Source organism: Emydura macquarii, unplaced genomic scaffold, assembly GCF_026122565.2.
Source record: "Emydura macquarii macquarii isolate MOO-44397 ecotype Brisbane River unplaced genomic scaffold, CSIRO-AGI_Emac_v2 contig_1284, whole genome shotgun sequence".
Lineage (NCBI taxonomy): Eukaryota > Metazoa > Chordata > Testudines > Chelidae > Emydura > Emydura macquarii.
The window spans coordinates 80265-106047 of NW_027131421.1; the positions used below are offsets into that span (position 1 = coordinate 80265).

The 25783-nt window shown below is 65.4% G+C and overlaps 2 protein-coding genes across 2 annotated transcripts; both read right to left on the minus strand.

Moving 5' to 3' along the window:
* Positions 1-3286: 3286 nt before the first annotated feature.
* Positions 3287-22496, minus strand: LOC137154694 (zinc finger protein 91-like). The gene is made up of 6 exons (XM_067550446.1): positions 21845-22496; positions 19370-20363; positions 12419-12568; positions 11965-12349; positions 8200-9072; positions 3287-4327 (listed from the first exon to the last, which is right to left on the minus strand). Exons 1-6 carry the CDS (start codon positions 21921-21923, stop codon positions 3428-3430), a joined length of 3381 nt encoding a protein of 1126 aa, XP_067406547.1. The 5' UTR covers positions 21924-22496; the 3' UTR covers positions 3287-3427.
* On the minus strand, positions 12821-15035 carry LOC137154695 (uncharacterized). The gene is made up of 3 exons (XM_067550447.1): positions 14188-15035; positions 13744-13870; positions 12821-13329 (listed from the first exon to the last, which is right to left on the minus strand). Exons 1-3 carry the CDS (start codon positions 14470-14472, stop codon positions 12821-12823), a joined length of 921 nt encoding a protein of 306 aa, XP_067406548.1. The 5' UTR covers positions 14473-15035.
* Positions 22497-25783: the final 3287 nt, after the last annotated feature.

Consider the following 25783-nt stretch of genomic DNA (forward strand, 5'->3'; position numbering starts at 1 on the left):
CACTGGGCCCCCCAAGAGACCGACTCTCCAGGCACAACCTGCAGCCTGCCGCGCCCCAGGGACTTTGCCCCAGGTGTGGCTGGGCCAGGGACAACAGCCCCACGGCGGAGGGAGGGGCTGCCCCATCACCTGCCACCCACACAGCCAGTCTGCCAGCCAAAGGGAAAGTGAAAGTGTTGGGGGGGGGCACCTCCCTGCCTATGGGTGACACCTGGCGAGGGGGAGGGGGTGCGAGGGGCCAGGACTCCTGGGTTCTATCTCCGGCTCCGGGAGCGGGGTTTAGTGGGATAAAGCTGGGGGGGCTGGGGGCCAGGACGCCTGGGTTCTACCCCCAGCTGCAGGACGGGAGTGGGCTCTAGTGGTTAGGGCAGGGGGGCTGCGAGTCAGAGCCCCGGAAACGTCTCCACAGGAAGGATTTGGGGCCAGGCCTCCCTGCTGCTCCCTCCTTGCCCTACCCTGGAAAGCAGCAATGCTGCCCCCCCCCCCGGGGGCGCCCAGGTCCCCGGTCAGGCCCAAAGCAGCAGCAGGAGGGAGCGGAGGTGTCAGATGGTCTCTGTGAATAGAGACGGCAGGAAGACGAAGAGGGGGGGAGGCTCCAGGACGCTCCAGCACCGGGCCTGCTCCAGGCTGCGTTTCAGGGGGGCCGAGCCCCCAGCGCCACCAGCTTGGGGATTCCTGCCCGTTTACACAGGCCGACACGCACACAGAACCGGCTACCCCTGGGACAGACACCTAGGGCTGTAGGATAAACCGGGGGGAGGGGAGCAGCCTCTGGCCCTTGGGGTCTGGGTCTGGCCCGGCAGCAGCTGTCAGCTCCAGGTTAGCACCCCCTCCCCCCCCGCCACGATGGGCCCAGTGCATCACCCCCAATCTCGCAGTGTTTCCTGTTCCCGCCCCACAACGCCTGGGCCATGGGACAAAGTTCCCCAGACACGCCCAGGGAGGAGACCCCCAGGAGCAGCCGCCTGAGCCCCACATGTTTGGGGCACTGGGCGGCTGTTGGAGATCTGAGACCAGGCGCAGCTGTATTTATAGGGGCACCCCCCGGTAGGGGCGGGCGGAGAGGGGAGACGTGGACCCCGTAGGGACAGGGAGACCCAGTCTGATCACAGGGCAGAGCAGAGTGAAATTCAGGGGGCAGAGCTGCGGGGGGCTGGGAAATTCAGCTGGGGAAGGGGGATTAAAATGAAATGGCATTTCCACAGCTCTGAGGGGCGTTCCCTGCTCAGCACCAGGACCCCACGGTGCCAGGTGCTGTACACACAGTCCCTGCCCCAAAGAGCTGGCAATCCAAACAGACCAGGCCCTAACTGCAGAAGGGGACACTGAGGCACAGAGGCGGCAAATGACGTCTCCAAGTCCACACAGCGGCAGGGCTGGGAACAGAACCCGTCTCCTGAGGCTCACTTCATCTTCTCCCCCGCCCACCTTCTGGGCTAGATTCACGTGCCAGAAACACAGAAACAGCTACAAAGTCATTTCAGCGGCTAGACGGGACCTGGGTTCCACCCAGCCTGGCTCCTGGGGGGCAGACAGAAGCAATTCGGCCCTGGACTTAAACCCCTGGGTCGTGTCAAACAGGAGAACGCAGGGCGCATTAAAGATGAAACTGACGGGGTTACAAGAAGTAACGGAGTCACGGTTCTGCTTCCGTGCATTTGGAGCCAAAAACCAGAAGCCCTGGGGAGTCACACTAGGTTATCAAGCGCCACCGAGAGCAGGTCGTACGCCAGCAGGGAAAGGCTGTCGTTTCAATGCACTGCACAGCCAGCCTGTGGAACTCACCGCCACAGGATGTAGCTGACACCAGGAGCTGAGCAGGGCCAGACCTGCCCTTGGATGAGGAGAACCTCCAAGGCCAAAGGGGTTTTTAAAAACGAACCCCAAGAAATCGGTTATTCCACAACTGTCCACTAGGGGGCGTCCTCCCCCAGAGCAGCAGGCCTTGGCCACGGGCAGAGACGGGATGCGGGGGTAGATGGGCCTGTGGCAGGGCTGTGGTACAGCGTGAGCCTGTCGACCCCTTGCTCTCAGAGCCCCCAGCACCGTGTTCACAGCCCAGATAACTCAGCTCCATCCCCCTGTCAAGGGACCCCCCCCAAGCCCTGCTCCGTGGGGCTCTGCACGGACTCACACAGGCTTCCCTGGCCCACCAGTGTCTGGGGGTCCAGGCCCACCCCACAGGGCTCCTCTTCTCCCCCCGCGTCAGCCAGCAGCTGGGTTTTCTCCTTGTCGGGTCTAATGGGATAAATCTGGCCCCTGACTACGCAGCGTTGGTGTTTTTTGGTCAGAAGTCGTCCAGCAACACTACAAGGGACTCGCTAGCGGGAGCTCGGGCCCTGACCCCGCTAATGGGCAGAGTCGCCTTTCCACGACACTGCAATCAAATGCTGTGTGATTGTTTTATTCCCCCCACCCTCTCCTTTCTGCACCAGAGCTGCCTTCGAAACCAGGACCTGAACCGGTGCCGTCTAAAGACGAAATCCAGCAGTGAGACGCAACAGCAAATCCACACCACCACGCTCCAGCACTGGGGAGAGAGTCATTTACTCAGCCACCTTGTGCTTGAACAACTCCCACGATCCTCGTGGGAACAAGACGTGATGCTACAAAGCTCTCCAGTTTACACGGGTCTGTTCATCCCGCTCTGAAAAAGTGCATGGAAATTTACAAAGAGGTTTAACTCTTGCGTTAAACACAGGCTGGGCAGCTAAGACTAGGCCACACAAGGGACCCCGGAGCTCCCTGCCACAGTGAATCCTTGTCTTTCCTGCACTGTTCACTGAGCACGTTCAGGGCTCGTCCAGCACGGAAATCTCTGGGGCGGGGGGACAGGAGAAATTAGGCGAAGCGACGCGTAGCAGAGACCCGGCTGAACTCCCGGCCCGGTCGGGCAGCCTCGGCCATCCTGGGAAGCCGTCATGGGCCTTTCATTAACCAAACTAGAATGTAACGACTGGTAATAAATACAGCAGGTTAAATACAGCTGGGAAGGGGGTGATGGCGCCGGCCGAGTCTCCCAGCAGCGGAAAGCCCCTGTGCCCAGGGATTATTCTGGGGCGCTCACCCCAAGGGATCCGGGGTACCCCTGCCAGGGTGCACAGCTCCAGGCGTCTTGGGGGAGAGGCAGGGAATTGGGAGCGAGCAGGGCCGGCTCTCCTTCCTGCTGGCCAAGCACTGGGCCTGCTCACCACACACGATCCACCCAGCACCAGGGCCCTGGGCCCCCCGCCCCACAGGAAGGCCACGTGTTCTCCATGGCGGGGGAATCAGAGGGGGAGGGGGCCAGGCTCCTTCTCCCCCTCCCACACCGGTCAGTGGGGGACCCAGCAGCGAGGAGGAGCCGATCGGGGCTGCCCGGGGTTGGCAGAGCCAGAGGGGTGCCTGAGGCCAGATACTCAGGAGCAGGGATAGGGGCGCGCGCCCCTCACGCTGGCTGGCCCTGCTGGGGGGCAGAGGGCGTCTCCTCCCCCCCGTGGCACGTCCGGTGGGCGGAGGGGCCGGCGCGGCGCCGGAAGCTCTCCCCGCACTCGGGGCAGGGGCGGGCTCTGCGCCCGGCGTGGGTGCGCTGGTGGCGGCTGAGGTTGGAGCTCTGGCTGAAGGTCTTGCGGCAGCGGGGGCAGTGGAAGGGGCGCTCGCCCGTGTGCAGGATGAGGTGGGTGACGAGGTTGGAGCTCTGGATGAAGCTCTTCCCGCAGTCGGGGCAGCGGTAGGGCCGCTCGGCGGCGTGGGTGCGCCGGTGCCGGTTGAGGGTGGAGCTCTGGGCGAAGGCCCGCCCGCAGTCGGCGCAGGCGTAGGGCCGCTCGGCCGTGTGCACCCGCCGGTGCGTCACCAGGGTGGACTTGACCCCGAAGCTCTTCCCGCAGTCGGGGCACTTGTAGGGGCGCTCGCCCGTGTGGATGCGCCGGTGCCGGTGCAGGTGGGAGCTGTGGCTGAAGCGCTTGCCGCAGTCGGGGCAGCGGTAGGGCCGCTCGCCGGTGTGGGTGCGCTGGTGCATGACCAGGTGGGAGCTGCGCCGGAAGCGCTTGCCGCAGTCGGGGCAGCGGTAGGGGGTCTCGGCCGTGTGGGTGCGCTGGTGCCGGATCAGGTTGGAGCTCTGGCTGAAGCGCTTCCCGCACTCGGCACAGCCGTAGGGCTCCTCGCCCGTGTGGATGCGCCGGTGGGTGGTCAGGTCCGAGCTCTGGCTGAAGCCCTTCCCGCACTCGGGGCACTTGTAGGGGCGCTCGCCCGTGTGCACGGTCTGGTGCCGGATGAGGTGCGCGCTCTGAGCGAAGCCCTTCCCACACTCGGGGCAGGTGAAGAGTCTGTCCCCCGGGCAGGTTCTGGGCTGGGCCCCGGCCCCGTGGAGACCCGTGAAATCTGCCCCACCTGGTCTCTCCTCCGGGGCGTCTCCTTCCTGACGCCCGCAGGCAGCTCCCTGGGGGGGACGCCGGGAAAACCCCCCTCGGGAACTTCCTGGGAAGCTCCCGTCCGGTTCTGCTCGCTCCGGACCTTCCTGCACCGGATTCTCCTCATTCTCACTCGCCGCCCCCTCGCCTGCTGGATGGGGAGAGAATCCAGATGTGGGTCAGGCTCTGCTCAGAAAAGGGGAGGGCAAACCAGTAACCCAGGGCGAGAACGCTCCCTTTTGCGGCTGGGAATCTGCCCCTCGGGGACAGCCCCGAGCCGGGAGCCCCTGCGGGGTGCAAGTGCCCATCGAAAAGCAACATCTTGACGTTCCCAGCCCGTGCGGTGGGGAAGACGATTCATGAGGCTGCCGGGCTGCTTTCCTGAGCCTGCAGGCAGGCAGCCCTGGTGCCTGAGCTGCCCCCGGGGGCAGTAAAGGGAAATTGGCAAGAATCTGGTCAGTTTCAGGGTTGCCCCTTCCTACAGTTTAGGGCCACCCCATTCCCAGGCAGCTCCCAGCTGCAGGAGCAAACCCTGGCCCTCAGCCGCCGAAATCCAGCCACAGATTTAAAAAAAGAAAATAATCCCCAGCTCTGCCCTAGCCCTTTTCATCAGTGGGTCTCAAAGCGCTTCACCGAGCAGGTCAGGGCCATGAACCCCATTGTAAACAGGGGGAAACTGAGGCACGGGGCCGGGACTGTGACTAGCCCGAGGTCACCCAGCAGGCCCGTGCCCAAGCCAGCTCTCCGGACTCCCAGAGCAGGGTGGGATCCACTAAGTGACCCCGAGCAAGCCACGTGCCCTCGCTGGGCTGGTTCCCCTCCCGCCCTTTGCCCGTCCGGCCTCCTCGGACTGTGAGCTCTTCCATCCCTGGGGATTCGTGCAGCACCTGGCGCAGCGGGGTCCCAGCCCAGGAGTGCCGTGAACACACAGAACAGCAGCCGTGACTAATGCTGGGCGGCTCGCCCCTGCTTTCCAAGGCCGTTTCAGCGACTCCTCACCTGTACGGGCGTCTCTCGGGGTCTCCTCTGCCTTGAAGCCCCAGGGACTCGGGACCCCCGGCTCTGTGCCCGGCTCCATCCGGGGCAGCGCGTCTGGCCTGGGGATCAGAAATCCTGCTGGGGCGGGAAGGGAACAGCCGCGATCAGAGCTGGCCAGGCAGCCACACCACATCTGTTACGGAGAAGGGCCCCTGGTTTTCACTCAGCCCCTTTTCGGGCTGCGGGGACGGGGGCCAGGGCAGCCGGGCTGGCTTCATGCGGGGCGCAGGAGGGGGCAGGATGCCGGGCTAGATGGGCCCGTGGCTCTGAGCCGGGGTGCAGGGAGGGGGATACCACCCCAGGGGGCATTTTCTTGGCAGCAGCTCCTGGGGTCTCCCTGTCCCCACTGCAGGCACCCTGGGCAAGAGGGGGCGAGGGGGGGGGCTCTGTGGGGCCAGGAGGGGCGGTTCGGATTTTATCCCCCCGCCCCGCCCGTCGCTGCCTCCAGCCAGGGGAGAGAAACACCCCAGCGGACGCTGGTAGGGGTCTGTACCCTGCCCCACGGCTGGTTGGGGGTCTGCACCCTCCCCGCGCCCCTTCCAGCCCTCCCGCCCCGGGTCCCTCCATCACCTACCACCGGCGCTGCCCAGCGGCCGGGCCGGGGAGCGGGGACCCCGGGCTCCCCCCGCCCGCCCCACGGACCCGCACCGGGCGGGCAGCAGCGGGGCAGGGGCCGGGCCGAGCGGCGGACGGCCCGATGCAGCAGCCGGCGCTGACCCAGGAAGCCCAACCCCCGGGGCGGGACGGGGAGAGTCGGACCCGCCTCCCGCGGGCGGTGCCTGGTGGGGTCCCAACGCCCCGCTGCAGGATCCTGAACCACTAACCCAGGGGGTTTGGGCGCTCGCCTGGAAGCTCTGCCTAGCTCGCTAGGAGACTTGGGGCCGGCCCCGGCTGCGCTGTGGGGCTACACCCTGCCCCACGGGGGGTGGACGAGGATACACACCTTAGCACAGTGACACTCCGACCTCGGGGGTTCAGGAGCCAAATCCACACTCCATGGCGGTGTGAAGGGGCTGTTTCATGACCCTAGCGCCCTGCGCGTTTACACAGCGTGAACGGGGAGCGAGTTCGTTTATGGGAATTACTGGCGCAGCAAAGAAGGGATTCGTTTGCTGCGCTGATCACTTACCTGGCTAATAACACGGTAAAAGCGTCCGGACTGGTTCACAGCGTCGCCCGGTCAATAATTAACTCGCCTGCTGGCGAAATATCCTGCCCTGCCAAGAGCCGCATTACCCAGCATCGCTGCCTCAGAGACGCAGACAGGATGGGACGGGGGCCAGGCCCGGACCTGGGACGGACGGAGGCGTTTACACCAGAATCCAGGGGAGGGATCCGTAACTCAGCCCTCGAGCCACTTTCTTCCCCCAATTGGGAGCAGGAAAACCACACCCGCCCCTCAGAGCCAGGGCCCGGTTCCAGAGGCTGCGTTTCAAACCTGCCCCAGGCCCTTCCTCACACCCCTGGAGCGAGAGGCCGGGGCATTGCCTGGCCATTTTATTACTGAAATGACCGGACCGTTAAGCCAGACGTCAGAGAAAGGAACCCAAGAATGGTTCTGGGGGGCAACTACCTGTGGGGGTAACTACCAGGCTGCCGCTCACGGCCCAATCAGCACACAGCTGCGGCCCAGGGGACATCCTCAGGGCCATACAGGTGGTGAGCGTATTGTGTGGATGGAGCCCACACTGGTCCGTAGGCTGAGAACCACTGCGCATCCACCTGACAATCAACGGAGGCCGCCTCTCCCTCGACGGCCGAGACGCTTGTGCTCCCACATGCTATCACACAGGATAGGGCAGCATCTCTTTAAACAGCCCGCGAGCCGCTGGGGCGCTCACCGTGCTCCGTGCGTTAGCAGCTGCCAGAGCCCCGTGTTTGCGTGTAGGTTATTTTGGGCCCGGGTTATTCTGGCCGTGTACAGAGCAACAGACAGGACACACCCACTGCGTGATTTAGGGTCCCGCGGAGCTCCCCACCGCGATACCGTCTCCCTTTCAATGCGCCCCCAGATGCCCCGGCTGTCTGCATCCCCCTTCGCTTTTCACGTCTAACCCGCTCCTGCTATTTTAGCCGAAGGACAGAAACGCTTGAACGTCACCGCTCTGAATTTATTGAGCCGGCCCGTCCCTGAGCAGCTGAGATGCTGGTGATTCAGTGTGAGGCCGCCGAGCCCGCCCGCGCTCCGCCACATTTACGCTCCCAACTGGCTTGCGCCTGCGGATGTCTGTCCGTTTGCTCTGCTTATAGACAGAGAGACCAGATCAGAACCCGCCGTCCTCGTGATTTTAGGCTGGGAGTTGCAATCTAGGCGCCCGAATCCATGGCTCCGGGCACCGTGTGGCTCTGCTGGACACCCCCACCCTCGGCTGGGGCGGCTCAGGGACCGAGCCATCTGCTGTTTTCCACGGCATCAACCAAGCCCTGGCAGCCGAGGCTACTGAAGTCTCTCCAGACAGAACCGGCGCCGGGATGGGAACTTCCCAGCTCTGTCCGGTCGCTGCAACTCAGCTGGGTCCTGAGATCAGAAGAAACGTCTGTTCGGAGCCACTTCAGTCCCCGGCTGGCACCCCTCTGCACCCAGTGGTGGGGAGGGGCCGATCGGGGCTCTCTCTCCCCTCCACTTCACCCCCAGGTTGCTGGAGGGGGGGAGCCAATGGGGCTCCACTGTGCCGGGGGCTGCGGAGGCAGAGGTTCAGCGAGCACCTCAGGGCGCCTGTGCCCGGGTTCCCCAGGTGCTGAAGAGCCCCGGTGCCGAGGGTCAGTCTCCCACGTGCAGCCTCCAATGTGCCGTCAGGGCCGAGCGCTGAACGAAGCCTCTCCCGCACTCCGGGCACCGGTAGGGTCGCTCCCCTGTGTGGACCCGGCGGTGCCTCGCAAGGTGGGCGCTCCGGCCGAACCCCTTCCCGCAGTCGGGGCAGGGGAAGGGTTTGCGCCCCGCGTGGGCCGCCCGGTGCCGGGCCAGGTTGGCTCTCTGGCCGAACCTCTCCCCGCAGTCGGGGCAGCTGTGGGGCCGCTCGCCCGTGTGGGTGCGCCGGTGCGCGGCCAGGTGGGAGCTCACCCGGAAGGCCTTCCCGCAGTCCGGGCACTTGTGGGGGCGCTCACCCGTGTGGATCCTCCGGTGCCGGCTGAGCCCAGAGACCTGGCCAAAGCTTTTCCGGCAGACGGGGCACTCGAAGGGCCGCTCGGCCGTGTGGGTGCGCTGGTGGTCAATGAGGGTGGAGCTGACCCCAAAGCGCCTCCCGCATTCGGGGCACTTATAGGGGCGCTCGCCCGTGTGGGTCCGGCGGTGCTTGACCAGCTGGGAGCCGTGGCTGAATCCCTTCCCGCAGTCGGGGCAGCGGTAGGGGCGCTCCCCCGTGTGGGTGCGCTGGTGGGTGACGAGGTGGGAGCTCACCCGGAAGCCCTTCCCGCAGTCCGGGCACTTGTAGGGTTTCTCCTCCGTGTGCAGGATTTGGTGCCGGATGAGGTTGGAGCTGTGGGCGAACCTTTTCCCGCACTCGGGGCAGATGTAGGGGCGTTCGCCCGTGTGCACTCTCTGGTGCCGGGTCATGTCTGAGCTCAGGGCGAAACCCTTCCCGCAGTCGGGACACTTGTGGGGTCTCTCCCCCGTGTGGACAGCCTGGTGTCTGATAAGGTGAGCGCTCTGATGGAAGCTTCTCCTGCATTCCTGGCACCGGTACAACCTGTCTGCCTTGCTCGGACCCTCTGGGGTCCCAGAACCGTTCCCTTGGGGTCCTCCTGGTACCGTCCCATGTGGTTCCGCTTGCTCCGGATCCTCCTCCTCTGGATTCCCCTTCTCGCTCTCCCTCGCCGACCCGTCACCTGCAGGATTCAACGTGTTAAAGACCCCAGCCCGTCTGGGTGGGAAGCGGAACCCGAAGGGGGATCCCAGCACCACCTGCCTGAGTCTGCAGACAGACTGCCTGGCGCCGCTGCATGCTCCCAGCCTGCCCAGCTGCCGCAGAGCCGGACAATCGCGCAGCTGCGTCTGAAACCAGCTAGGATCCTACTGACCACTTAAAGCCCTCAGGGGAACTCTGCACCAATTCCTCACCTGTGCAGGCATCTCCCGGCGTCCCCCTCTCCTTGGCGCTCTGGGGGTCCGGGCCCCTTGGCTTTTCCCTTCCCTCCATGCGGGAGATCGCAGGGGATCCTGCCGGGATGACGGGAACAGGGGAGATCACTTGTTGGGAAGCGGATACAAAGCACATTCCCTCTTTTTAACGCCGCCCCCTCCCAGGGCTGTGCGGGCAGGGCCGGGGGCTCCCTTGGCAGAGCCTGGCCCTGGACCCAGCCCAGAGCCGGACCCACAAGCCCCAGCAGCTCTTCTCCATTGACCTGGCCAGTGGGTGAAACGCACACGCTCTGGCCGTGACCCACAGACCGGCCGTGATGCGCGCGGGACTTTCCCCAGGAGGCACCGCTGGGACGTGGGCGACGGTTCGCCGGACCGGGCGGGAGCAGGGGCTAAACCACGCGCTGCTGGGCCAGAAACCGGCTGGGCCGAGGGCTGCGCGGGACGGCTGATGGCCCAGCTCCACGGCGGCTCTGATCCGCCCGGTCCGGTCCGGTCCGGGGCAGGGCGAACCGTCCGTCTGCGGGTATTTACCACTGCCGGGAATTCATACCCGGGGGGGGGGACAGCGACCCCCGTTCGAGCCCCGGGGCTGCACCCCCAAGCGGGGAAACTGAGGCCAAGACAGAGTGCGTGACGTGCCCGAGGAAGGGAACCCAGGCGTCCGGGCTCCCAGCCCCTCCCCCCGCTCTAACCCACTGGCCCCCCCCCAGAGCCGGGGGGAGAACCCAGGCGTCCGGGCAACCCCGGGGGCGGGGCGGCGGGAGGCTCGCAGGGGGGGTGGGGCGGACCCAGCCCCGGGTCGGTCGGTCTGTCTGTCTGTCTGTCCGAGGGGCGGGGCGGGGGCGGGGCGCAGTCACCGCGCGGGGCTGCAGCCGGGACCGGAGCGAAGCTGCAGCTGCCGCCAGCAGGGGCCGCGCCCGCCCGCGGCGCGTGTGTGACGTCACTTCCGCGCCCACCCGGCGCCGTAGGGATTGATTGACAGCCTGCACCAACATGGCGGGCTTTGAACTTCCGGTTCCGGGTGGGGGGGGGGCGAGGACACTGCACCAACATGGCGGGCTTTGAACTTCCGGTTCCGGGTGGGCGCCGGTCCAGAAGCGGATTTAGCGGATCCGGATTCGGATCAAACCCCAGCCCCGGTCCTGCCAGACGCCTCCTTGACAAGCCCCGTTTCCGCTCCGCAGAGGCGGGGTCGGTGACCCCGGCTGTGGCTCGGACGTGGCCTCTGTGCCGGGACCCGGCGGGACACGCTGCGTTGCTGCCCGGCAGGGGGGGAGCTGGTGCTGGGGGGGCGGGTGGGTTTGCTGCCCCCCCCCCCCCCCGATACACTCCTGGGACGGGGCCCCTCCTCCCTGGAGCAGCCCCTGGGTCCGTGCCACAAGCAAGCTCCCTGCCTCAGTTTCCCCTACTGCGCGGTCAATAACTCCAGCGAGGCGGAGGGGTGCTGCAGAGCCCCGCTGGGGGCGGGTTTATTGACCCCCCCCAGGCAGCTCGTGACAGTACAACGGGGGGCGTGTGCGGGGGGGCGCTGAGGTGTGGGGTTGGGGGCTGGGTGTGCCGGGGGCGGGGCATGGGTGGGTGCTGGGGGTTGGGTGCTCCTGGGGACCGGTGATGGCAGGGATGTGATGGGGGGAGGCTGGTGCAGCAGTGGCTGCTGGAAGCGGTTTCCATCCTGTCCCCCCCCCTCCCCCCTCAGGTGCAGCCGGGCAGGAGAATCTAGGCCCAGTTTTAGCCCCCGTGGCCTGAGTTCCCAGGGCTGGCCCAGCGTCAGGTGCACCCTGCGTGCTGGGACCCAGCAGGGCTGCAGGGCAGATCGGCCCCTGGCAGGAACAAACCGCGGAGAGATCCTGGCAGCCTGCCCGGCCCCCAGCCAGCTGCGCCAGACCCCAGCAGGGCCCTGGGTTGCATTTCACCCCCACCCCGGCTCTGCTGACTTGGCTGCAACCTCTCTGCCCCCTTCACTGCCGTCAAGTCCTCGATCGCTGCCAGGCCCATGGTTCTGGGCTGGGGTTCCACGGATCACGTGTCATTTTAAGATCCTTCTGGCTCCAAGCTGGCTTCCAGCGGAGGGGTATCAGGGCAGTTACGCTCGCTGGAAACCGGCCCCACCGTGCAGGGCAAGCTGGTGTGAAGTGAGGCCCAGTCTCCATGGACAGAGAACCAGGCAGGAGATTGCAGGTTCCTTCTCCCCCCCAGCCCAGGCCGGCAGGAGCCTCAGCTGCTCCGGGAGGGCTGAATCGGGGCTGCCCCTGCTCTGCCTGGGGCTCGTTAGGCCAGGCAGCATCACATAGGGTCAGCGATCAGCTCGGAGCAGCTGCTGCTGCCTCCTGACCCCAGAGCCAGGGCTACCGGACACAGCCAGTGGTGGGGAATCGGCAGAGGCATCATTCCCTGCCCCCAGCCTGGCCGGGGCGGTTACGTGGCCGCGTGGAGTCTCTGATGGGCGTCAAGGTGCACGCTCCAGCTGAAACTCTTCCCACACACGGCGCAGCGATAGGGCATGTAGCTGGCGTGGAGTCTCTGGTGGGTGACCAGCTGGGAAGTCACCCGGAAGCCCTTCCCGCAGTCGGGGCACTTGTAGGGGGTCTCCCCGGTGTGCAGTCGCTGGTGGATGACGAGGGACGACCTGTGGTTGAAGCCCTTCCCGCAGTCAGGGCAGGTGTGGGGCTTCTCCTTTCGGTGCGTCCCCTGGTGCTTGCTGAGGTTGCAGCTCCGGCTGAAGCGACGCCCGCACTCGGCGCAGGCGAAGGGCCGCTCCCCGGTGTGGATGCGCCGGTGCGTGGTCAGGTGTGAGTGTATCCGGAAGCCCTTCCCGCACTCGGGGCACTTGAAGGGCCGCTCGCTGGTGGGGGTGCCCTGGTGGGTGGCCACGGCCGCGCTCCCGCGGAAGCCCTTCCCGCACACGCAGCACGGGTAGGGCTGCTCGCCGGTGTGGACGCGCCGGTGGCTGGCCAGGGTCGTGCTGGCGTAGCAGCTTTTCCTGCAGTCAGGGCAGGCGTGGGGCCTCTCGCCCGTGTGGAGCCTCTGGTGCCGAACCAGGGATGATTTCACAGTGAAGCTTCTCCCGCACTCAGCACACGTGTTTGCCTTCTCTCCCGGGGAGATACCGGCCGTGACCGGCGTTCCGTCGGGGCTCACGCCAGCTTCTCCGTGGGGAGGGGATTCACCCCATTGCTTCCCTGCAGGGCTGCCCGGCCGCCCCTCGGGCCTGCACTGACTCTCATGGGCTTTCTCCAGCGCAGGTCTCCGAGAATCATTCCCTTGGGATAACCCCCTGCGCAGCTCTGCTTGCTCAGACCTCTCCTCCGGGGCCTCAGCCGCCATCCCGCCACCTGGCGGGGTAAAGAGAGACTCCAGACACGGGCCGGTCCCTGCGCTGCAGAGAATGAAGCCCTCTGAAAGGGAACAAACCAAAATTAGTGTCAGGGGGAGCAGAAAAATGGCAGTCGAATCCCCCCAAGTGTTGCCTGGAGGGCACCAGTTCAGCCTCCACTTCCCACGGCATCACGCAGAGGAAAGGCAGCGCCGTCGGGAGGCGGCAGGGTGGGTGGGAGCCAGGGTCAGCGTCTGCCGTGACACACCGGCTGGGAACAATCCCGGCCTGGCTGAGAAGAGGCAGAAGCCGGGGAGCTGACGGGACCCTGGGGGGCATCCTAGCTTCTGTTTCGCTCTCCATGGTTTTGGGGTCGGTTTTACCGAGGCCTCCCTCACCTACGGGGCTGTCTCTGGGGATCTCCCTCGCCTCCGATCCCTGGGAATCCTGCACCCCCGGATCTTCTCGTGCCAGCTGGGAGAGGACGTCGGGTTTCAAAATCGGGAATCCTGCTTGAGGGGAAGAAAGGAGGGAGTCGCGTATCAGTGACTAACCCATTCCCTGGTTTTCACCCAGCCCCGCCCTGGAACGGGGTGATCGAGACCTTGGGAGGAGCCGGGGACAGGTGTCTGCTGGGGCGTCAGGGATTGGCAGCGCCAGGGACTTGCTGACACTGACGCAGCGCTCTGGGTTCTGAGCCTGTGGAGGCCAGATTCCCCTCCAAGGACAGAGCCGGTCCCCAGAGGGAGGGGAACGGGGACTGGACGGGAGTGTGATACAGACAGCTCTGTGGGTGGGGCGGATTAGTATCTCCATTCTGATTCTGGGGGGGAAAGTCTCACACGGGAGTAGAGGGGACCAAGGGGAGTACCCTGGCCACAAACCAGGCCAGCTCGAGTACCCGCGGGGGCAGGAATCCTTACCCAGCGAGGCCACCGTCTCGTAATTCTCCCGCATGACGCCCCAGTAGAGGGCCCGCTGAGCCGGGTCCAGCAGAGCCCACTCTTCCCTGGTGAAATACACAGCCACCTCCTGGAAGGTCACCAGCCCCTGGAACGAGAAGGGTCCCCTGCTCAGCACCCATGGCCCCTGTGGCAACCCCAGCAGACCGGCCACGGGGACGGCTGGGAACCCCCCATTCCTCACAGACCACAGGGACCTTGTCCTGGGAATGGCAGGAAATTTCAGCCGAATTCCAGCTCCGGTTTCAGGCTGGATGTGATAATGAATGTGAACAGGGCCCTGGTGTCCACACGCTGCCTCCTCGGAGCGGCGGAAAACAGCATCCTGGGTTTTGCCTCCTTTTATCGTCCTTTGTCTTCCCTGCCCTCCTCCGGGGCTGCCCCCCAGCCCTGGCAATCCCCTACCTCAGCTGGCTCTGCTGCAGCCATTTCACTTCCCCGGCCCTCGGGTGCACGGGCCGGCCCGGAGCGAGCCATGGCCGTCATCCCGCTGCCTGTCAGGGCGAGAAGAGCGATTTCAGTCCATTTCACAGCAAGGACTCCCTTCGTCCCGCCGAGACTAGGGAGCCAGGACCCACAAGCGCAGAGATGCTCCATGAAAGGGGGGTGCCCCCACCATCCACCCTCAACCTTCCCCCTCTGGGGCAAACCCCACTCAGGCAGGGGTGGTGCCAGTCCCACTAGCTGCATGGGGACCCCGGCACCCCAAGTAGCAAGGTTCCAGGCTGTTTATTGATACCGAGCCTGTGTCTTTAGTCAGTGAGTGTGTCCAGCCGGGCCGGCAGCCTGGGTTATTGCCTGAATTCAGCTTCTGGTTCTGGCGTTTCGACGGGTCATGGCGAGGTTTTCGTCAGCATTTCATTCGCTTTCCATCACTTGACATTTCACAGTTGCTAAAATGATGGGGTTTGTGCATTTTTAATAGTTTGATTCCTTTCACTTTTCACAGCTATGGGAAATTGCGGCGGGGAGGGGGTCAGACAATTCTTTAAGGACAGTAGATGTTGAGAATCAGAGAGTTACAGCCCGACAACTGTTAACACACACATTGTCAGCACACACACAGCCAACAGCCGTGGACCACGCTGTAAATCAGGTCTGCAGCAGCGTTCTTCTTACCTGGCCGTGCGGTTGGCTGGAAATCTTTGTTCTCCGGTTTGCACGCAGGCGGGGTCGCGTTTACCGACGTGTGCCCATAATCAAACCCTTGCAGGCCGGGTAAGGCAGGGGGCGACGGGATATTCCCAGGGTCCTTCCTGGCCTGAGGATCTATGAACAAAGGGGGCACAAGAGGGTGCTGAAAAGTGAGAGGTGAGTTGCTGAGTGAGGGGTTTTAAACCTCCCACCCCATCCCCCGAGCAACCCTGCTCCAGGCCTCCCAAGCCAGCAGCTGTTCTAATGGGTGAGACAGACACACCCCAGAGCTGGCGGCAGCGACCGGCTCCCCCATGGTACAGCCGCTTCCCTCCCTGACTCCACCAGCCCAGGGGACAAAGGGGAAACCCAGCCCCCCTCGTGCTCCCCGCAGTCCCACCTGCCCAGCGCCCCTGGGGCCAGTCCCAGCAGGGCTGCATCAGTCGCCCTGATGCCACGGGGATGGGACACGCTGCTTGGGGATCCCGGCCTGGACCTGCAGAGGCGTCGCCTTGCCCGGCGCCCGGCGCTGTCCGTCACCCGCAGCTCCCGGCCCAGCAGCTCCCGTGGGCACAGCCGGGCGCTCCCCGCCGGCCTGCGGAGCAGTGGCTCGGCTCAGCCCGGGCCGCCTGCGAATGCAGCAGCCTCTGACCCAGGAAGCCCAACCCCCAGCCGCTGCTGGAGCCGCCTTCCTCCGGAATCGGAGATGTGGGGCTGGGACCCACTAGCCCGGCCCCCTGCACCCCGCCCCAGCTGAGCGGGGTCTGTCCAACCTGGGCTGAAAAACCGCCCGGGCTGGGCCGGGCCAGGGCCTCCCGCAGTCTGTTCCCAGGGTTGCGCAGTTTTTCCCAATATCCAGCCTAAACCTCCCTGGCTGCCCAAGAGGCCCCCCCAAGAGCCTCGCTCCTCGTCCTCTGTGTGCCAGCCCCGAAGGGATCTGACGGCTGCCCCCAGCCCCCCCCCCCCCCGCCTCCCCCTGCCTGCTTTTCCCAGGACTGAGCAGGCCCCATGTTTTTAACCTTTCCGCCTAGGTCAGGGTTTCCAGCCCTTTCGCCTCTGCTCCTCCGGGCTGGAGAGAGACCGGCCAGACTCCGTCTCTCCTCCCTGAACCGAGAGAAACCTCCTGAGCGCAGGAACCAGAGACAGGGGCCCTGGCCCCGTCATACCTCACCGCAGGCTGACCTGGTTCCCGTCTCGGCCTCGGGCTGGCCTCTCCCACCTGCCTGTAGGCCCCGGCGGCGCTGGGCCCATGGCCCTGGCTCTGTGACACATCATGTTTTCTGAAACTTTTACTGTCAATTTCCATAGTTCACCAAGCACTGAAATCTCCCTGACCGGCTGAGAAAACCTGGGAGGGGATGGAGGGGAGAAATGGGGGAAAGACGCGACTAGGAGTGAAGGGCTCATTTGCTGGAATGATCCCCTCAAATTGCTTTGCAGGAATGAGAGAAACCCCCGATGCAGAGAGGGGGAAAGGCAGGCGCGGCCCCTCTACACAGACCACCCCTCAGCAGCAGAGACCGGCCAGTGCTGGCCGCTCACGCCCTCTTCGGATGCATCTCGCCCGGCTTCTCCCACCGCTTCTGCTTATTTCACCAGCCCTGGAGTTTAGTCAAGTCTGAGCAAGTCACGCGGGAAAATAAACTCACTTCTTCCCGTCCATCGGCACCGCACGTGGGCAGGGAAGGGCTGAGAAACCTCTGAAATTATCGGGGTTCCTCTGTACCCCACGCCCCAGGGGGGCAGCAGGAGGCCCGCTGTGCTGCGGCTTGCAGGCTAGCACTGTAGGTGTTAGTGTGGCCATGTGGGCCCCAGCCCTGATGTGCCCTCAGACACGCGGCTCAGGTAGGGGGATTTACTGGGGTTGGCGGCAAAGGGGGACGGGCGCAGATCCCCCAGCACAGAGGCCGAAGCAGCTGCCGTTCCAGGTGAGCGACAGCGGCTCCGGTTTGGGTCCCGCGGGCAGCCCAGTGGAGAGTGGGGGCTCGTCAGCCACGTGCCAGAGGCGCCCACTCCAGTCCAGCCTCTATTCCCAGGCTAGGCTCGGCGAGCGACTCTCCTTGGGCCCCCTGGCGCTGGGTCTCTGCCCAGCCGCTGCTGCTCCCCGGCAGGCCCCCTGCTGACCTGCCCTCGGCTGGGGTCCCCCAGTCCCAGCCGGTTCCACGTGCGGCTCTGGCACCATTCCTGGGGTTCTCTCCAGCTCCAGCTGCCACGTGGCTCCTGTCCACCCCCAAACAGAGCCCGGCCACCCTCTGGCTCAGGGCCTTTCCCCCGGCTGGCCTGTGCAAAGGGAAGTGCAATCAGGAGTGGGAGCTGATGGGAACCGTGGAAAGGGACGTGCAAGAGGCAGCTGCTTTTCAGATCTGTCACCCCTCCCTCCTGACCTGGGATTTAAGCATCAATCCTGCCTCCCTCGGGAAGCCAGCCACTCTGACTCCAGACTCTGACCCTGCATGACACACTTTGGTGACGGCAGTTTCACGTAGTGAAAATCACCCGCCATGAGCCTCCCCTCTGGGTGAATTTTTGGTCTCTCGGGCAGGGTGAGGACTGGAGAATCCTGGGGAACACCGGGGCTGTATTAACCTTTACAAATCTAGTGGGACCGACCAGTCGACGACATAACGGGACAGTGAGAATCAAGTCTCAGGGAAGGGGACAGAGCATACGAAGAATCGGAAGGGCTGCAGGAATTGGAGAGCCGTGAAAGAAAGAACAGATGGTGTGCGCTGTAAACGAAGACCCGGACTGCGCTGCAACGCTTTGGAACGATGCTCATTCTTTCAGACTAGCACCGTTTGGGATGTTCTGTGTAGACGAGCTAACCAGAGACACTGCCTGGTGCAACATCAAACAGACCTTAACGCAGACGGGCCCTATAATGTTCAGGGTGGAAAAACGATCAACACCGGTACAGCGTGTGAAACCCCCCCCCTCGGTTTGCCTGTTAACAAATGCACAGGACACCGAGCGCGAGAACGAAGGGGTTGTGTATTCTGTTACGTCGATAAGAACGTGGTGTGGTTTAAGGCTCTTCCATTTCAAAGCCACTCCGCATACCAAAATGACGGATGGACAGCTCTTTGCCCAGTCTCCCGATTACTGGATCTGGGCCCGGTCCCAGTTAGATCAGATAAACGGGGTTCTGCTGCAGCCCTGGTCCCTGGGGTTCTGGTCATTACATCCAGAGACCGAGTGGGACCCGTTGGGTTTACGATTCATAGAATCATAGAAGATGAGGGTTGGCAGGGACCTCAGGAGGCATCTAGTCCAACCCCTGCTCAGAGCAGGACCAACCTCAGCTAAACCGTCCCAGCCAGGGCTTCGTCTCGGCCTGCGCGAGAAGCTAGTCAAGTTATTCTCAGTCACGACTGTTCTAAAGAGTGCGAGACAAACCAGGCGGAGGCTGAACGGCGACGGATGTGGCACAAGCGCTGGCTGTGCTTGGGCTGAACTTAATAAATAAGAAAATGGGGGAATGACGTAACTTGCACCGAGCCTGTCCACGTGGAAATAAACGTCATCGATGGACGTAATAGGAGGGGCTGCGCTGGGGCTGGGCCGCCCACCCTTCCCTGTGTGGGGCCTTAAAGAGAGAGACTTTGGGGGGAAATACCCAAAAACCCAGCGGGATCTACTGGGGCGAGTTTCACCCTCCTGACTGCCACCGACCATCTGCTGGGACCCCTGGCCTTCATCACCCTGATCATGAGAAACCTCCTAACCAGCCCGGGCCAGAGAGCGGGACCCGGAGGACATCAGCACCTCTCCCAGCTCCCGCTGAATCCCAAACAGCGCCTGGGATGAAACAGGATCGGACTTTAACAACAGTAACAGCAGCAGCAGCTCCAATTTCTCTCCCCGCCGAAGGTCTGCTCTTCCCCAGTCTCTGGCGCCATCCAGGAGACGGTCAGACAAGGGGGTTTTCCTTTGCAGACTCTCTCCAGGACCAAGGCTGGCTCAGTACTTTACATTTCAGAGGCTTTACCTGCTTTCCTGTCTCTTGAGTACCAGGTTAACGGGCTGTTTGCCGTGGTGCCGAGGTCTCTGCACGCTCACCCCGACCCAGGTTTGACGCTGTTTAGCGGGGGCAGCGGCTGGGTTAGGTTAATGCCTACGGCCCATCCATTCCATCAGCGTTAACAGCCCAGGCCTTTGCCGCAGAGATTTCAGAGATGCCAGGGAGCCCGTGTGCCATTTAAAAGTCTTTTGAGAGCAGAGCCCGGCCCACGGGTCCAGCTCCAGGGCTGGGAGTCAGGGAGGTTTCCCTCTGTCCCTCCCACTGTCAGGAAGAGCTGGTCAGGGCGGCCGGTGAGCTGCAGAGCCGGAGGAGTCGCCGACCAGCCGCCTCCAGAGGCCGGCGAGCCAGGCAGGGGCCTAGAATGCCCCGGGGAGTCAGTCCCCTGCGTGGAGCCGCTGGTGCACCAGCAGGTTGGCTCTCTGGCTGAAGCGCTTGCCGCAGCCGGGGCACTGGTGGGGGCGCTCGCCCGTGTGGGTGCGCTGGTGGGTGAGCAGGTTGGCGCGCTGGTTGAAGCTCTTCCGGCAGCGGGGGCAGTGGAAGGGGCGCTCGCCCGTGTGCAGCACCTGGTGGGTGAGCAGGTTGGAGCTGCGGTTGAAGCTCTTGCCGCACTCCAGGCAGCGGTAGGGCCGCTCGCCCCCGTGGGTGCGCCGGTGCCGGTTGAGGGTGGAGCTCTGGGCGAAGGCCCGCCCGCAGTCGGCGCAGGCGAAGGGCCGCTCGGCCGTGTGCACCCGCCGGTGGTTCACCAGGGTGGACCGGACGCTGAAGCGCTGCCCGCAGTCCGGGCACTGGTGGGGGCGCTCGCCCGTGTGGGTGCGCCGGTGCTGGGCCACGTCCGAGTTGGTGCGGAAGCCCTTCCCGCAGTCGGGGCAGGGGCAGGGCCGCTCGCCGGTGTGGGTGCGCTGGTGGGCCAGGCGGTGGGAGCTGCGCCGGAAGCGCTTCCCGCACTCGGGGCACGGGTAAGGGGCCTCGGCCGTGTGGCTGCGCTGGTGGATGATCAGCTCCGAGCTCTGCCGGAAGCGCTTCCCGCACTCGGCGCAGTGGAAGGGCTCCTCGCCCGTGTGCAGCCGGCGGTGGCTGACCAGGTCCGAGTTCTGCCGGTAGCTCTTCCCGCAGTCCGCGCACTGGTAGGGCCGCTCGCCCGTGTGCACCGTCTGGTGCCTGATGAAGTGCGAGCTCTGCGCGAAGCTTTTCCCACACTCGGGGCAGGTGTAGAGTCTCCCCGGCCGGGCCGTGGCGGCTTCACTCGGGTCCAGTGCGTCGCCCCCACAATGGGCAGATTTACCCTCCCGCTCCTCTGTAGCGTTCCCGTGCTGGTCCTCTGACCCGCGCTGCCCCTCGGCGGCTTTCCCCAGCTCCGGACACCGGGGAACGTCCCCTTCGGATCCTTCTGGCAGCGTCCCATTGGTCTCCTCCTCCTTCCCACGCGCTGGAATAAAGAGAGAACCCAGACCCCCGTCACTCCCTGCGCCTGACACCTCAGAGGAAAGGGAACCAGCCTCAGGTGCAAAACATCCCCTCCCTGTGACTCTGCCCCCGGTGGGAGGAGAGGCCCCGAACCAGGAACTCCACCCAAATTCAGGCTGTCATGTGGCCGCTCTGCCTTCCTGAGTCTGCAGACAGGCACCTCGGGTGCTGCTCAGAGATTGCCCCGGCAGCAGGAAATTCCGACCACACTGGCCGTTTTCAGGGCTGCTTCCCCTGTGGGCTGCTGCGCCCCTGACACGAATCAGGTCGATTTCACTCTGCCAGCACGGCAGGCTCTCGGAGCAGCAGCACAGAGCCATTCCCAGCGCAGGGGGGAGAGATGAGATGGTCCAGGGGTGGACGGACGGACGGACAGCTAGTGCAGGATCTAGGGATGAGACCAGCTACACCCCCTTTGCTGTAGCTGCTGTGAGTGGCCCCCACATTTCACACCCCCCAACCGGCTGCGGGTCTCCCCGGCGCTTTGCAGGCGTCCCGGCTTCGCACACGGATGTCCGTGGCTTAGAAACGTCCTTTAAGAACGACACAGCAATTCCCAGAAAGTAGCTGAGCCAGCGGGAGAGCGACCTCAGCCCAGATCAGACGGGAAATCGGGCACGCGGGCGGGCACTCACCACCAACGGCCAGAAACTGGCACCCAAAGAGTCCTTGGGCACCGGCTCTTGTCTCCCACCCCAGCTGCTTAAACACCCTCCTCAAGTCACTCCTCCGCCTCCGGAGTCCGGGGCTCTCTTCCCAGGTCTGCCATGTCCTCTGCCAGCCCTCTGTGTCCCCTTGTGCCCTCTCTGTCACCCGGCCGGTCTCTGGAGCAGGGGCCGTCTCTGAACACAGTGGGGTCCTGACGCCGGCCAGGGCTTCCAGAGCTCACCTCATAACCCTGGTTATCATTAGTAAGGTGCAAAGGGGGTTAAAGGTAAACCAGCTGGCCTGTTTTACCAGAGGGAAACTGAGGCACACAACTGGAGAAGGTGGTGGCGGAGTTGGGAACAGAACCCAGGTCAGGCCCTGACCCCTGTGGCTCGCCCTACTTGCACACACCCCAAACGTGCGTGGAGAGGCCGGTTGGGTTTTAAACTAAGCTGATCTCCTGCTTCTCCATCACTGAAGACAACGTAAGGCCCCAGCTGCATTTTCTCCCGACCCCCCCCCCCCCCCAAGAGCTTCCACCCGCGGGGAGTCACCCACGCCCGGCTGCCAACCACCCCTTCCCGCGTGGCCTCTCCGCTGTTCTGGGGGGGGGGTCTTTCCCACGGGAACAGGGCAGACAGAACCATTCACAAACGCAGAATGAGGCCGAGAGGGGGGACCGCACCGGGGACGACTTTAAACCTCCCCCGGCTGGAACTGCCGAGGATTTAAAGCCCCCGGCCGAGAAACTCACCCCGGGACGGTCCCTCCGAGCCGGTTTAAGCGATTCCTCACCTGTGCGGGCGCCGCTCGGGGTCTCTCTTCCCGCGGGGTCCCGGGGGGCCGGGAGCCCCGGTTCTGCCCCCGGCTCCATGCGGGGCAGCCCGTCCGGGGGGCAGGAACCTGTTTGCTCCGGGGGACGAGACGGGCCGGGGAACCCGGGCTCGCCCCGCGGACCCGCTGCCGGGATGCAGCGGCTCGCAGTGACCCAGGAAGCCCAACCCCCGGCATGCGGAGCGGAGCCGCCCCCGACCCGCCCCCGACGCAGAGGAGAGGCTGGGCCGGGCCCCGAGCGCGTCTACACGCCATTGTGGAACCAGGCTCCGCTCTGCTCTGCGGCGGGGCCCCCACGAAGCCCCCCAGGGGGGGAACAGAGACGGGGGGCGCTGGGCAGGAGAGCTGAGTGTTGCAGGGGGCTCCAGGAGGGCGGTGGGCGGGGGGGGGAGACTGGCGGTCGTGCTGCTTCAGCTGCCGGGCTCCACCGATTCCTCCCCCCCGCCCCAGTCCTGGGTACCCGGAGATCCCCCTTCCCTGGCGGCAGGCAGCGTCCACACGGCAGCCGCCGCTGCTAATATGGTCGGGGCGCAGAGCGGGGCCTGTACAGGGGAACGGGCCCGCCGCACACAGACCCGCGCTGGGCGGCGGGGCTGCCCCACCCCGAGCCATGGGGCCGGGAGCGGGGACCCTTGACTAGGAACGGCTGAATCTGGCCCAACACCGGGGGTGATTCGGAGCACCGGATCGCTCAGGCTGGGCTCTTCCTCCGCTGCTTCCGTCTGTCTATTGCCTTCCCCTTTCCTCCCCCCGCTCCCAGCTTTCTGCCCTGCCCCATTCCCCGCCCCTCTGTGTCGGGGTCGCTCCGGGTCCCCGCTGCTCCGGATCGAGTCCCGTGCAGAAGCGGAGGGAATCTGGTGCAGGGACATTTCGGGTGGGTTTAAAACAGCGACGTCATCCATCGCCCCACGGCTGTGCCGACCCCTGCATCGTCCATGGTAGGGGGGCTGCTGGGCCCGGCCCGGCCGTGCAAAGCCAGACTCAGTTTCCCCCGTGGGGCGGGGCGGGCCGGGCCGTGCGGAGCCCGGAGGGGGCAGCCGGAGGCAGGGGCGGGCCGGAGCTGCCGCACCCCGGCACCAGCCAGGGCGGCCCAGCTGCACCGTCCCGCCGCCACTTTGAGCCCGGCCAGGGAGCCGCTGGGGGCACTTGCGGGCGGACGAGCTGAAGCAGAGTTGGGGGGCGGGGATGGGGGGGGGGGCCCGAGCTCTTCCCGGAGGAGGGGCAGAGGCAGGGCCCGGAGCGGAGCCGGCACCGCTTTCCTCTCAGCCCCTCCGCCGGGAAGAGGCTGGCGCCAGCCCAGGTCTGTCCCCGGCCGGGCCGTCACCATCCAGCCCCCCCCCCCCGCCATTCCTCGGGCTCTGCTTCAGCCCCAGGTACTGACTGGTCCCTGCCACGCCAGGCCGCGGATGAGCCGGGCCGCCCGCCCCCGCAGGCACGTAGCCGCTCCCTGACCCCGGCCCGGCGCCCTGCGCCCGCTGGCTGGAAACGCGGGGCCTCGGACTCCGAGCGCCGCCAGCTCCCTCGTCCTCTGCTCGGATCGGCCCGGCCTGGCCTGGGCAGCACCTCCGCGGGGACTCGTCCCTGCATCAAACACCCACGCGGGGAACGAGACACTGAACAGTAAAACCCAAGGAAAGCCGCAGCTTCCACACCGCAGCCCGGCGTTAAAGGGTCACCGGAACATCGGAACATCTCGGCTCCGTTTTCCACCAGCGCCTTCCCCCGGGCCATGCTCGCACCGAGCCCGGCAGGGCTGCAGCGCCGGGGGCAGGTGCGGGGCGCACGGCGCGAGGTCCCGGCCCCGCTCCCGGCTCCAAACCCGCGTGGAGCAGCGAGCGCGGCAGGGCGGCGCGGAGTTAAAGGCGTGCGTTGCAGAGGCGGTGTGAACGGGCCGGACCGGGAGAGCTCGCCCGAGGGTTTCTGGCCTGGGGTATAAAGCGCAGAGCAGCACCAGGCTCCGAGCCGGGCTGGAAACAGAGAATCCGAACCCGCAACGCGCCGCATTCCCGGCGAGCAGCTCGGCACTGAAGCGTTGCCATAAGCAAAGGAAGGTCCCAGCCCCAGGCGCGGTCACTCCGCACAGCAGCTCGGTCCGTCCCCAGGCCGCTCCCCGGGGGCACCGGGCCCGGCCCCGGCGTGGGGTGGACGAGGCAAGCCCCGAGCCCAGCTCCCCGCTCCCCAAACCGCCCCGTGCAGCGCAGTTCGCAGCCGCGCAGCGCAGGGATTCCAGCGCTAGGACATGAGGATGCTGGTTACACCGGCCGGGCGCGCAGTGTGACGGGCGGAGTCCCGGGACATCCCGGCACAAGGTGCGGCTCAGCGGGGCACAGAGCGCGGGGGGGTCGGGGTGCAGTGACCGGACAGGCGGGGTACCCCGGAGCGGGGACAGGTGTGACCGGTAACTGCAGGCGAACAGTGACGGGACCAGCGCTTACACTGGATCTCATCCTCCACTAGGCCAAGAAGCGATACTGGGGACCCCCCCCCCCGCTCCGCAGCCCCCTGCGCCCCCCGATTCCCCCCGCTACCCCCGCCCCCGCTGCACTCACAGCCCCGCTCCTCGGCGGCCGATCCCGGCCCCGAAACGGCTCCGCCCCGAGCAGGGGCAGCGCGGGCCCGACACACGGAGCTCGGCCCAACCCCGGGGAGTTCGGTTCATCCCGCGGGGCTCCGGGCCCGGGCAGCCGCCGGCCGCTCCTAATCCGTGTGATCCCGCAATCCGGCGGGCACGGGCTCCGTTAACCCTCGCAGCGACACGGGGCCAGGGAACCACCAGCGCCGGGCCGCCGCGAGTGTGAGCAACCGGGGCAGGACGCGGCTGGGGGAAGAGGCGCCCGTGTAAACGGAGCCCCGAGTATCGGGACTTTCCCTCCGGAATCAGGAGATCGGGTCACCGCCCCGACCCCGAGAGCAGCTCCAGCGTTCACCCGGCGGGCGTCGGACGAGTCCGGCCTGAGCCCTGCCCCGGTCCGAGCCCTGCCCCTCCGCCCTGCTCCGGTCTGACACCGGCTTCGGCGCTGGCTCGGGAACCCCGGGGGGGGGGCGCTGGGAGCGGAGTCACAGCGCGGTCAGATTTCTGGGGGCGGCCGGGGGGGCAGGGCTCAGCGCACAGAGCGGAGCAGCGGGGATGAAGGACAGTGAAGCGAGACCGGAGCCGGATCGCGGCAGAACCGGGCTCGGATGACGTCAGCGCTCCCGCAGGCGGTCCCGGGTTTACACCGCACAGGCGGCGGGCACAGCGCGTTTCCGAGCTGTTTCCTTCGGCCGGGCCCTGCTGTGAATATCGGGGCGGGGAGCCCCGAGGGGGCAGCCAGGAAGGTTCGGTTCGGTTCGGTTCTTGTACCTGCCGGTCGCAGCGGTGCAGCTTCTCACACACGAGTCCCAGTGTCCCCGAAGCGGGGTCACGCTCGGTGCCGCGTGTAGCCCGATGTCGGGTGTATTCGCTATTTACTGGGGTTCTAGGCTCCCCGTTGCTCTGAGCAGGATAAGGAGGTTCTCGTCCCTGAACCAGGCTCCAGCAGTTTTACAGGGACCGGCTGCAGAGCGGGAAGGTTCGTAGTCACAACCAAATGTGTGTAGTTGTATACGTTTTAGTAAGACAACACAAAACGACAGACACAGGAGTGAGAGAGAGAAACTGAACAACGAATGGACAATGGATCAGACAACCTGAATTGTCGAGCCTCCCCGGTACATGGATTTCTACCACGTGCTGTGGATTCACACTCACACCTGCCCCAGGAGCTGGTTGAGAGATGTCTGGGTCCTCAGCCCTTGAGCAGAGGGGTGTAGCAGGCCCTGCTCAGAGCTAAGCACCACACGACTCAGACTGACACCACAAATAAGACAGTGTCAACGAAGAAGAAAACTTCACACTAACTAAAGAAACTTCAGATCGAT